This window comes from Aulonocara sp. 'chitande type north' Nkhata Bay, linkage group LG19, assembly GCF_057382095.1.
Source record: "Aulonocara sp. 'chitande type north' Nkhata Bay isolate Kocher_YH1m ecotype deep benthic linkage group LG19, A_spYH_male_GT1.1, whole genome shotgun sequence".
NCBI lineage: Eukaryota > Metazoa > Chordata > Actinopteri > Cichliformes > Cichlidae > Aulonocara > Aulonocara sp. 'chitande type north' Nkhata Bay.
Window position 1 is genome coordinate 20,251,573 of NC_141362.1, and position 13,309 is coordinate 20,264,881.

The 13,309-nt window shown below is 40.2% G+C and overlaps 1 protein-coding gene across 6 annotated transcripts in view; it reads right to left on the reverse strand.

Annotated features, from left to right (window-relative positions):
* Positions 1–17: 17 nt before the first annotated feature.
* trim9 (tripartite motif containing 9) overlaps positions 18–13,309 on the reverse strand; it is a 43,361-nt gene continuing 30,069 nt past the window's right edge. The window contains exons 6-11 of one of the 6 annotated variants that reach the window (XM_086274610.1): positions 13,091–13,236; positions 10,026–10,164; positions 7,603–7,641; positions 6,336–6,585; positions 5,088–5,250; positions 18–4,407 (exon numbers count right to left, since the gene is read on the reverse strand). In XM_086274610.1, the coding sequence (XP_086130736.1) occupies positions 4,330–4,407; positions 5,088–5,250; positions 6,336–6,585; positions 7,603–7,641; positions 10,026–10,164; positions 13,091–13,236 (815 nt within the window). In that variant the 3' untranslated portion in view covers positions 18–4,329. Of the gene's footprint in view, positions 4,408–5,087; positions 5,251–6,281; positions 6,586–7,602; positions 7,642–7,661; positions 9,321–10,025; positions 10,165–13,090; positions 13,237–13,309 lie in introns of those variants that run through there. The other 5 variants (XM_086274608.1, XM_086274611.1, XM_086274609.1 and 2 more) reach the window with 5 other exon arrangements.

Consider the following 13,309-nt stretch of genomic DNA (forward strand, 5'->3'; position numbering starts at 1 on the left):
TACAAATAACAATAACACATTGTTCACACCTATTTATTGAATATTCACACATACAGAAAACACAGAGGCTCATATTATACTTCAAATCATCAGAATAATAGCAGTAATATGGTAATGATAGACACCGGAACAATCATAGTAATTATACTTTGATAAAATCATAGTAATACATTGATAAAATTCTCCACAGAGATATTTCAGGTTCACCGGAAATAATAATAAGCGATGACATTCCACTTCGGATCAAATGGGGCAAAAAAAGGAATCACTTTGGAGTTGAAATGAGGTCATAATGAAGGTAATACACACACATATTCACAGGCGCACACGCACACACATAGACTGTATGTATGTACATTTGGAGATATAACACCCAGTGTCGCCCAGCGACTGAGTGCAGTCCTTTTAAGAAATAGTTTCCATATTTGGCGAGGCTTTACAGTAGACTTAAATCATCCCCGTGTTAATCTATTTAATGTTGTATAAGTATATATGGCTGGTTTAGAAACAATAAGTGTTACAATCACACACTTTTGAATGTCAGCACCCCAAGTGTTCAGTTCAGAAACACAGATTCAGGTCATCTTTTTAAATCAAAGAAGTTTAAATATTCTCACAGAATATTACACAAGTGTGCGCAATCTCACATTAGACATATGGAAAATGTCTCCGATGAACTATTTTGCTGAGTTAAAGCCACATTGTTCACATGTCCTGGATTCTGAGGTTGTGTAATGCTTTGATAATGGCTGCACTTGTCTGCGTATGATTGAAAAGAAGCTCTCGTCGCTCAGTGACCCACTGCTGAATGCGTTATTTTCCGCTATCATAATTATGGCTGAACAAAGGGCTTACCTTGAAAAGCAGCCAGTTAAATGTTGCATAAATCAAAGCTTGAATTCAGCCTTGGAACGAAGGCTGTGCAGCTTGCTGCAGTCAGTATAAATGCACGTACTCTGTCATACTGTACGTTATATTTTCTTTGTGCAGCCATTTTAGCAGTGCCACATGAATTACAATCACTGTAATTACACGGGACAGGAAAGGAGCAAAAAAATCAAACCTGACTGTGATTTTTCTCCCCAATGCTGCTGTTGTATTAGGTGCAAACATAATCACTGTTTCATTTTGCCCTTTCACGATATAAAAATATGTAGCAGCAGGTGAATTCAGGCATCGCGGATGTTACAGATGACTCTGCTGAAGCAACGAATCTAGTTCTTAGCAAAGTTTCATAAATCTTTTGGGTACTGAAGAGTTGGAAAAGGCACCCCCATGAAGCTCAAACACAGGATAGCACCTTCTGTGTATGATGTATGTCTCAGGGCTACGATGCTCCAGGAAACTTTACAAGCAACCTGAAGGGGCAGCAGTTCCTTCAAATGGATCATTCTACATTTTGACTTGAGCATTGACTGGCAGCGTCTTGCAGTTGGTTGAATTCGGTAGCTCAGATACATTCATGTTCCTCTCAGGTTGATTTACCTTCTGGTGTGAGTTATCAGGCACACTGACCGAAAATTAAATCAGACTAACATAGGAGCTCTGAGCAGAATCTCATCATCCTGAAGGTTATGGTGTCCAATGAACTTTGCGGAAGAAAAAATTTGTAGCGTTACTGAACTGTTTGAACTTTCAAGTGTCTTGCCCCTCATCGTTAGAAATACAGTACCGACTAAGGTGGGTTATCTGCCATCAATCCAGTCCTATGTTGTTGAGGGGCTCAGTGTAAAAATCTAGTCTTGAGCTACCCCTCTTTTCTTTATATCTTGCTTGGTTTGGACTCTGGGGAGTTCAGTCCATTACCGATAATTTTCCTGATGATGTGCGACTGATCTGTTGCTAGTCAGATGCTTTCCAGATGGTATTGCATGTTAGATCAAAATCTGTTGGTATCTGCTGTAGAGAGTTTTTTAGGCCTCCCTTTTTCCAATTTCCTTAAATGCTTTAAGGACACACTGCACATCATACCAAGATATGTCACATTTTCAGCTAATAGCTCTTTGGGAAACAACTTCCTGGTGCAAAAATACTATTTTTCATCTGCCAAACTGTGTTATGTTTAAGATATTTCATAGATTTAACTAAAAAATTGGAACAAATGATGCGCTTTGTGACAGGCAACTAGTAACAAATTGCCTAAAAGTGGTTCTTTGTGTAGACACAGTATTGTTTCATCACTTAAGTTAGATGTCTTTTAAATGTTTTAGTGATAGGTCAGTGTTGAGAAGCTTAACAAACAAAAAACATTTTTCTCAAAATGGTCAAGTACAAGGGCTCAACTGAAAATGAGTGAAAAAGCAGCAAAGCCTAGAGAAAGTCTGGAGAACTATTGCTTTAAATATCTGGTTAATTGGAAGGAAAATGTAAAGAAATACAGGGGTGGCTCAAGAGTTTTGAATAGTACTGTACATCATGGTATGCACTTTCCAAAACAAACTAATATTTAATTTAACCATAATTTAAGAGAACTTGGAGGCAGCAGGGTTCATATTTTGAGGGAATCAGAGAGTATGCACATCTGTTTTTTTCCCCAGGGGCCCCTAAACCAGTTGAAACTAATCATGATTTAATGTATTAGTAATTGTAGCTAGCTTCTAATACAATTTGGTGCTAATATAACTTTTTGACTAAAAAATGCAAACTAATGTCACTCACCTCAACCTTGTGTGCTTTTTTAGAGCTTGTTAGCAAGTGTTCACACTTTTGAGCTAAACAAAGTAAACATTATCCCTGCTAAACACAGCATGTTGGCATTTTCTTTGTCATAATGTCATGGTAACATTAGCACTTAGCATGGCTTAATCTTAAATAAATCAAACTGCTGGTCTGACATTGTGGCCCACTGAGGAAGCCAGATGTGATGCCACAAAAACAGCCCAGCGTCTGCTTTCCTCTCCTGTTGCTCTCTAATGAAATTCAACTGAGAAGCTTCCTCAGCACGAAAACAAACTCTGAAGTACATTTTCAAGACGACAAAATGTTTCATTTCTTTCTGTAACAGCTATGTATCAACTGAAGGAAACATGAAGAACTTTCGTTGAAAAACTCTGAACATCAATAACTTATTTAGCTATACACCTCTTTGTAATAGATCATTTCAATAACAATAATAAAAAACTACCAGTACTCAATCACCTACATTTAAAAAAGCCAGAACTAAGCGAGCTGCTGTAGCACCTTATTCAAACTCACTTCTATAAATGATATATATGATATATTAATCCAAAACGCCCTCTTTCCTGTTTTGAGAGCTGCACTGCAGAGAAAGGGTGCATGAAGGCCTCGCTTCCAGGAGTATCTCAGGCTGATACTGTAATTTTTCCTTTTTCTTTATACAAACGATACAGAAGGTTCACACAAGCTAAGCCACTAAGAAAAGCGTTTCATTTATACGAACGAGGATATGACAGTGACACGGCTGAGAGTCAGGCTATTGCTCTCGTCCTTGGATCGTTACGGCTGCTGACCCATCTCAACCAATCCTCACACGCTTTCATACACATGACCTCTCATTCTCCCTCCCTGTAAGTGTGTTCATGAGGAGGAAAAGACATGTTTTTGAAAAAGAAAAGAGAGGGATGAGCATGAAAAATAGGATATATTGAAGTGTATGTGGATGGTATGATGGGGGCTCTTTTTTTTCTTATAAACTCATTTACACCACTTTAACAACACCACTTTCTTGGCTATCCACTAAATATGAAGCTACAGCCAGATGTGCCTTAGTTTAGCTTTGCATAAAGACAGGAAAAAGGGGAAATGGGCAGCCACACTCTATTTAAATATGTATATTTAAATCAAAATATTTTAAAAAAGGTTGAAAGTTGGCGCCCACGCTAGCTTCCTCCCCGTTGTTTTCAGTCTTTATGATGAGCTATGTTAAGATGGGCTCCATAATCCAAATCTAAGTCTTGGAAAAACAAAAGCAAAACAAATGAGTGTATTTCCCCAAAATGTCAAACTATTAATTGAAGCCCACATTATAAACACTTTTCTAAAAACATTCCAAGTCCATCAGCTGGGAAATTTTCTTCTTCAACCAACTGGAACACATCATAATATCAAAATACAGGGTACAGACAGCAAAGCACCCTCCATACGGACAGTGTCCCAAGGATGGACCACGAGTCCGGGGTTTAGGCATGATAAAGGCATGGCTCAGCGCTGGATGGGACCTCTTCCAGATTGCTTGGGGTCAGTTGGTCAGGAACAAAAGAGAAGAAGAAGGGAAGAAGGAGTTGGCGAGGGTATTAAAGAGTTTCTGACTGGCAGGAGGAACCTCGGGAAAGCTGGGGAGGTTTCCTTAAATCGGATGGTGTTGAGTTTTCAGCACACTGAGCCAGTTGGATCAGCCTCCCCAGGAGTGTAGAAGTCAGGGATGGGTAGACCAGTGTGCAGTGTGACCTAAAGAAAAACACATTTACACACAAATGGGTTACTAAACTAAATCTATTCAATATATTTTTCCTCCTCCAGGGGGAGCTGTGGAACTATTCCCTCAAAGCATGAAGACTATTTTTCTTCCCTTTGGGAGGCATTTTGCTTCCTGGATACAGCACTACAAATGAGAAAACTGACTGGGAGCAAAAAAGAAATTCAAAGCTTCTCACTGATGTTGACTCTTTGAAGCTTTTTCTCTGTTAAGATTTAATCTCCCGAGGACATATTTGTAAAAGTTAGATAGTTGTAATGAATAATAACTGAACTCATGTGATGCTTTATTAATTCACAAGCAGAATCCTCACTTTCTGTTTGTTGCGGCGCTCCGGCAAAAAACAGAATTAGCAAATTAAACATCATCCCCCAGAGCGGCTCAGCACTTCCCCAGCATGAGAACAAATTTAAGACTGAAAGAAGAAATTAAAATCGAAAGGAAAACTATAAACTTGTTTTCTGCAATACCGTGCAGAGTCGGTTCATTATTTAGTCTCTGCAGTATTTGGATGTAAAAAATATATCCATTTTTACTTTATTTTTCGCCTTTATGCCTCGGTATGAACTGAAGTTTAAGGTTAGAGAGTAAATTCAGTTGGAAACAGATGATTGCAGTTACTTTGGTGCATGCATGGACTGAAATTTTCTACCTGGACGTTTCGGTTGAGGCTGATAGCGGGGTAGTAAGCGCCCTCCAAGCCTTCGAATGCCACTGGGCCCTGCTGCTCATCGTTCACGAGGAAGATGAGAATCCCACGTGTAAAGTCCAGCAGCACTCCTATTGTAGCTCCTTTAGTGATGCCACCGTCTGTCCTGTGTGGGCACAGGAAAAAAAACAAAGGATAACCGTGTTATTAATTTACCACGGTAACCCTCCAGTCCTGAGCTTAGATTTTCCATCAAAACATGGTAAAAAAAATTAAAATCTAGCAGTGACTTATTTTAAGTCTTTGTCACTTTAGAGTCTGGATTCTTTCCAGCCTGTTAATCATATTATCAGTGCTCATATTTATCATGTAGCCTGTAACACTACTACTACTACTACTAATAATAATAAAAGTAACTACACCATGATCACATTGACCACATTTAAAAGCTACTTAAACATTCATTTACAGATGACAGACAGACATTTCGGTTGCTAGGATCAAAATTTGGCTTAAACAACATGAAATCGTGGTTTGGTCAGTCTGGTTGTATTATGTTGGTGTTTGGTGTGTTTAGTTGGCACACTTTAGGCCCCAAAGTACAAACTGAGCATCAATTAAATGGCACAGCCTACGCAAGTATCGTTAGAGCCCATGTACATCCTTTTATGGCCAAAGTATACCCATCTAATGATGGCTGCTTCTGGCAAGTTAACATAGAACGTCAAATCATCTCAATCTGAACATGGCGAAGAGTTCACCATACTTAAACAGTCTTCAGAGTCACCAGATCTCAATCCAATAGATCATCTTTAAGACAAATCTGCAGACACAGTGTGACGCTATCATGCCAATATTGTCCAGAATCTCTGGACAATGTTTCCAGCATCTTGCAAAAGGGAATCTTTTTTTAAGTGAAGCATTTTCCTGCACCTACAGTAATCTTATGCTAGAAGTAAACTTTATTTTACTTAGTGGCCTTTTATCCTGTGTTATGACAGGACAGTTGAGAATTGACAGGGAAGCTTGGGGCAGATTTAAACCCAGGCCTCTGCAACAAGCTTAATAAGTAAAACTGGTGTCCCTTTTCTAAACACTATTATACTGTACATGTAAAAGCAGAAGACTTCCATTTGTGATCGAAGAAATTACATCTGCATTAGTACATGGACAATCACTTGTCACTTTCTTTATTACCTATTGGTGTGCGAGTTGTTGTGCATGAACCAGGAGCGGTTATTGTCCACATACATGGCCCAGGCTTTGTCATCCTTCCCTAGCATCACATCCTTCAGGACGTCACTCCGAGCGATGCCGAAGGCTGGGTCAGGGTGGTTGTCATAGCGGTCAACGGTCATTTCCCAGTAATGAACACCTCGAGAGAAAGCAGTGTTCCCCAAGACCACTCGGTCATCATAGCTGTTGCACGTCACCGTCAGGTTGTCGTTGGAGAAGATGATGTCAGGGTGAGCGGACGCCGGGTCAAAGGTGAACCAAGCTACTGCACAAAGGGAAATGCGTACCATTAGGTTTTTAGTGTTAATAATATCAGTGACTGCGAGATGAGAGGCAATGATCATGATTTTACAAACACCACATAAAACCAGAAGGTAAAGGTTAGATGAGGTGAAGTTACACTGTAAAAATATCTGAATGGAGGGAACAGTAATAACATGAAAGACAAGAAGAAGACTTACTATCATTGTTATGATCAAACACGAATAATAATACCTAAACTATATACTTATACTACATAACTTAATCTATAACTTAATAAGCTTAACCACTTTTAGATAATCAAACTTGTGTCAAACAGTCTGCAAATCTTAACCGGTTCCTGCACGGAAAAGCAGATTAGTTTGATAATTATGGGTAAGGAAATTGTTAATAAAATAAAACTTAACTTTAAAATACATAACTAGAAACTTCTAATAGTTATTATAGTAAGAGGTCAGTTCACCCAAACAAGAAAAGAAACGTGAAAGGTGAAAGGTAAAAGACTCTGTGTGGATGTTCATTTAGACTGTGAACTCAAGCTTGCTTGAGCCATCTGATAACCTCCACTATCAGAGCAGACTCTGCTGTGTTGGTCTACATAAGTTAAATTTGTATTGTCTTTAGGTGAACTGCTCCTTTTCTCTATTACAACACATTGCTTTTAAACTTCTTAAACCACATGCTAATGATAATTTTGCAATACTGCTTGACTCACAGCTGAAAGACACAGTAACAGATCTCTATGCAGGAAGGTAAACAGGCGGGCTTTTGCTGGGCTCCAGTGGACCTGCTTTTACTGGTGTCACCATGTGCAGCGACGTTCCATTACACTGCTTTATTTCCCGAAGGAAATAAAGCAAAGACATTTATTGTAGGCTTGTATTGCACGTTTAATAAGTGCAGCCCACAGAGGAGCAAACTGCCCACCTGCTGGGTTGAGTGTGAAGACCTCATTGATGAAACAAGCAATGGCCTGAAGGGGATCAGAGCAGAAACAGTGTGCAAGGAGAGTCATCCATACCTGTGCCTATAGACTGAATATCACATGGAGGGAGTCCAGCTAAAATGTGAAATGGTGGGGGGAGTGAAGAAGAAAAAAAGGAAAAGAAAAGAGGAAGAGGAGGAGAGCAAAGCGAAGCAGTGAAGCAGAGGGGTGGGAAGGGCGGTGGAGAGGGTAAAAAGCAGATTTGATCAGGGATCCTGGTTCAGCTCATTGGACATAAGACCAGAGGAGAGCCCCAAAATGAAAACAAAAGAGCTCCTAGAAACAAACCACTGCAGACTTAGAAGGAACAACGAAGGAACAATGAAAACAAAGCAATTGTTCTGAATAAGAAAAATAAGAAAAGGACAATCTGATCTGGAAGAAGGGTGCAACAACACTGAAAACGTCTGCGTGGTTAGATCACTTTGTACGCCTCCAACAGCTGCTGAGTGCTTTCTGTGTCAGGTAGGGAGGCTGTCTGGGCCTTTCAGGTCCACTGATGGATGACAAGCTTCCCCATCTATGCAGATTACCATTTAACTAATGGGAAAGCCGGTACATGGGTGGATTATACACAATCCAGCTGCTCCTCGAGGCCCTTGGGCTAAAAGGCGCAAAACACACCTTCGAACAGAATTCACATCCTGCTGCTGCCCACTGGATGAAAATCTTGTGTTTTGGAAGCCTTTAATTAATGTGATCATTTATTGTACTGCGTGAAATATAAAACAACAGAGGCTTTTTTCCGGATCTTTCAAATCCCTATGAAACTAACTAACTCAAAAAGCCTTGTGTCAGTCTGAAGAACATCAAAGAAAGAAGATTTTCTCTGCAGACTTAATATATAATATGATGTAAATACAGCATAATAATGAAAATATAAGGGTTTAACCAAGCAGCAGCAGGTTATGATTTCTTTAGATTCTCTGGAGTTAAATCAAGATTTCTCTGGTGTAAACTCCCAAATGTAGAAAGAAATGTAACTGAACTGTGATAATCAGTAAAAAAAAAGTAAGTAAGCCATTAGATTATATTACAAATGTTGTTAGAAACACCTGCCAGCTGTTTGCCAGCACGCAGATCTTCTTCATTGCATGACGTTACATTAACTACAACCACAGTGGTAACTACCCTTTTTTATGTTCCTATAAAACACTTTGAAAATAATTCACTGTAACATTTCAGCTTATAATAATATCAATGGAAATACAGCCAACAGGATAAGATCATGCAAGAAAAGTGTCGGCATATTTGGGAAGATGTCAGCTGCACCTGAGGAACAAAAACATGAAGACAAACACGTGGGTGTTAAAAATGCTGAAAATATTTGCCTCTAAGAATAAATCTTGGTGGTTTGTAGAGCATCATAATTTCCAGCTTTCCATCTTGGGATAAAAAAGCTAACTGTGTGCCTTTTAAAAAAATGTTATAATGCTGTAATATAAACCTCCTCTCATTCATTTCCCCCACTTGTCATGGGAGCTACCAGTTCTTATATCATTAAGAACATCAGCAGTATTCTTTCTGTCAGCCGTGCTTCTCACCTCTTTAACTGCCAACACACATCTGCTCATTATGCCCCTAATTAGCTCCCCTTGTAGATATACCGACTGGCTTTTGGCTCCTGCCTGTTACTGCCTTACATACACCTTTGCACGCCTGCCCAGCTCCATTTGCTTTCCTCGCTTTGTTTCTTTGCTCTTGCCACCTGCTGGTATAGCTTGTTTTGAGCTGGCAGCATACGAGCCCGTTACCTGCAACATGGATATTTATGACATTGATTTGATAATGATATTTTGCCTAGCAAGCAATCTTGGTGTTTATTTTAAAGATCAATCTACAAACTGAGCAGGACATTTTACAGTGTGGTAATGGCAGACTAAAAATAAAAGGGAAACGGCGAAATCTTAATGGAAGTGAAGCAAAAGTATCTGAGTATCTGAGCATTTGTAGCCAGAGGCTGCTCGACCAGTGGTGCACCCAACCTGGTTGGAAATTAAAATCACCAATAAAATATGGCAGCGCTGCAGTGTCCCACTGTGCAAGGACGTGCTGATGGTTTGACCATCTTTATTTATTGTGTATGATAAAAACCTAATTGCCAATGTTCTCTGTTCTCACTGTTTAAATGGAGACGTTGCAATTTCTCGTTATTTCTCGTCTGACCTATACAATACACTGCCACTGATAATTAACTAATATCAGCGCTGGCCTGAGCAACCCAACATGTAGCTCTATTTTAAAAAGCACAGTGTTCTGAAAGCTTGCTTGCTCAGTAGCAAATATAAAATAAACGATGGCTGAATTTTGATTCTCTTTTTGCTCAAAACTGTCAGTGAGGTAGCGCTCTTAAAAAAACAAAACACCAATTCATACTTGAGTCTTTGCTCTTTCTAGATTCACAGTGATTTAAATTTACAGTGAAAACAAGAGGAAGAAGGAGATGAGGCTCAACGTACTCTCAGAGGTCTGCATGATCAGTGTCTTGCTGTACTGGCCGACTCCGCTGGCATTGAAGGCCTTCACCCTGGACTTGTACGTGCTGTTGAAGTGGAGCCCGTCCACTGTGCAGATGGTCTCCGTCCCCACGTACACTTCCTGTAAAGACACACAGTGCTTCCTGTTATGCTGGCAGATGCATCAAGTGCGTAACTATGACACCAAAGAGAGTCCATTTCTTCTGGAGGAGTGTCCCATTTGAATTTGGTGGAGAGGGTAATAAGAGAGAATGCGAGCTTGTACAACTGAACGTGGGCACGGCAGCCCACACTTGAGTATAAATAGACATGGGGACACAACTCGCCAGGCTCAGCGTGGAGCTGCGTAGGTGTGACTCAGTGAATCAGAGAATAAAGGAGGAAGAGAAAACTTCCCTCAGAATTTTTTGGCATAGTGCTGCATCAGATGCAGGTACAGCAATACAAGGATTTTAGTTTATATTATAGAGACGCACAGACCAGATGGCAAATTAATATTTAAACACACACACACACACACACACACACACACACACACACACACACACACACACACACACACACACACACACACAAACCCCAAACCAAATCATCACAGATGCTGCAAAACATTCGCCACGACTCTCGTCTTGGTGCGTTTGTGTTGACGATCACACGCTAACACAAAAAGTCTCCAGGCTGTAATACAATTTGGCAATGGCTCTCTACCAATTAGCAGTTAGCAGATACAGTTTGTGAATCAGTTGGCAGATTGGATGCGAATGCTCACCATGTTACTCCACACTTGTAATTAAGAAACAGACAATTACAGAACACGAAAAGAACTTGAAGGGTGAACGACTACGACCAGCTGCTTTTAGCTTACAGTCTGCATTTAGGACGTAAGTGTCTGCTTTTCATAAGTTTGAAAAACAAAACAAAACCGGATACGTTAAGAAATAGCTGCTATCCATTTCTAGTCTCCTTACAAACCACTGAGCAAAGCAACAGCTTCACAGTCAGAATCTGCAAGGGATCTCTGCACAGCAGGGATGAAAAAGTCCAATATTTTTTGAGTTAAAAGCTCTAGTTACTGCTGCCGGGGGTGTGCGAAATACTTTAATTATGCTGCACCAGCTGCTATAATGAATATAATGGACATAGTGCTTCTTTTTTTGGAGTAATGAGAGGATGCTGACAGAAAGTGCAGACTAGAATATCGAAGATGAGATGTTTATGTATGTGTGTGTGTGTGCGGTTGGCCTTCGGGGATTTGCAGGCTGCTTTTTATTGGCTTGTGTTCTTTTTATTAAAGGAGACCTATTACACTAATTTCCGACTCCATATGTCCCAGCTCTGCATGATTCACAGTTTAAAAAGTCATTATTGATGTTATATCTGGGCATCAGCCTCTATCTGAAACAGAGGGTTTGAAAGTGGGTGGGGCTTCTCTGCTCACAGCTAGAGTGTTGTGCCCAGGATAGCCATATTAGGAAACATGCTCCCAATGACATCATACAGGGCCAAGAACAGAAAAAAAGAACTGTGAGAAACATTTTTTGGGTCTGATCTCGTTATCCAAAAGCTGTAATAGTAAAGAGAATGGCTGCGCCATATCACACTGTCCATGTTAACATTGGTATAAACTTTTAAACAACATCAATGATATATCAACAACACAAGCCCAGACATGTCTGCAAGCAAGAGCAGGCCATCATTACCCCTCCCCACTCTGACTGCTTTATCACCTCTTTATGTGTTTGTGTTCATATTCAACATTTGTTGTTTTTTTCGCTTGGGTTCTGGGTTAAATTATTCTTCTTTTTAAGATTTAGTCACTCCATATTTCCGTTTAATTTAAGTAAATATATATTCTGTTAAATGCCATTAACTGTCTGAACCTCGAGCTGGTTCATGACAAATATTTATAAAGGGGCAGCCCCAAATAACTTCATCACCTATCATCGGAAATATCATTTGCTTGGAATATCGTGATATAGTGCTTAAACAAATGCAACACCTAAATCACAGAAGGAATTCGGTGAACGAAATACTGAAGTTGGAAATTTTTACTGACTTTTATTGAGGATTTTTTTTTGTTTTTAATTAAGCAGCGCACATTTTTTTCCTAGGTTACATATTGGAGATCATATATAGAGGAAGATATGAGGAGCACTTTTATCTCTCTTAATTTGCTCTCTTTAAATGGAGACTCATACTACTAAAGAAGAAGATTTTGTTTTCCCCTCTCTTCTTCTTCTTCTGTTTTTAATTAAACATTGCTTTCTTGCCTGCTTACAAAGTGTGAGCCTCAGGGCTATGTTGAAATAAAACCACATTTATTCCGCAAACCAAGTAACATGACTCATTTGTTTCCAACTCCGCGAGTAGGCTACTAATAAGGTTCTTGCCTTGGCGCTGCATCCGGAATGTTAATATCACTTTTAGGAAGCCTCCCAGATTGATTGTTGCGAAAATCAACAGGCCTACTATACGGAGGTTTAGAATTCAGACACAGATATGCTTTGCCATTGTACCCAGGGAATGGCTCAGGAGGTATAAGTTGCTGTCGTAACAAAGCAGGGGCTTCAGTGAATAGAAGCGTGGGGAGTATCTTATAGGATGGATTACATGCTAAACCTCTGTGAGAGTATGGCGACTGCTTTGATGCCGGATCACGCTTCCTACAGGATCATCCTAGCGGTGGTACAAATGCTTCCTCCTGACGCCGTGTCATTCAGGGCCTTGTTACGCTGCGTCACGTGACGTGCTCTGTACGACTGTCACACATTAACTTGAGTGATTTCAGCTACAAAATACTGCTGCCACATTCCCCTGGCTGAGCCGGTGTCCTCCCTGGTATCAAATGATGGAGTCTTTGCCCAGACAGAAGGAAAGCATGTCACATAAAGGTGATTTATACTCTAGCTGGTCTTGTTTTTCACTTTTTGTTTTGGGATCTAAATGTAAATATCACAAAAGTTCTCATTTAAAGAAAAATACTGCTGAAGCAGACAGATAAATTCCAGCCTGCAGGGACAAAACAGTACCTGCACTAGGAAACCTACCCTGAATGGCCCCCCATTTCCATCGTCCAGCTCTAGGATGTATCCTTCCACGGTGATGGTGGAGAGTGGTGGCTGTTTCCATGACAATGTGGCGCTGTTGTTCTGAGTGCAGCATTCCTCCAGCTGGAGCATGGGAGCAGCTGGGACTAAGAAGGGGACAAACGAGGCCAGATTACAGCCCACAGAGGTATGAAGAGACACACACTCACTCCCCAAGTG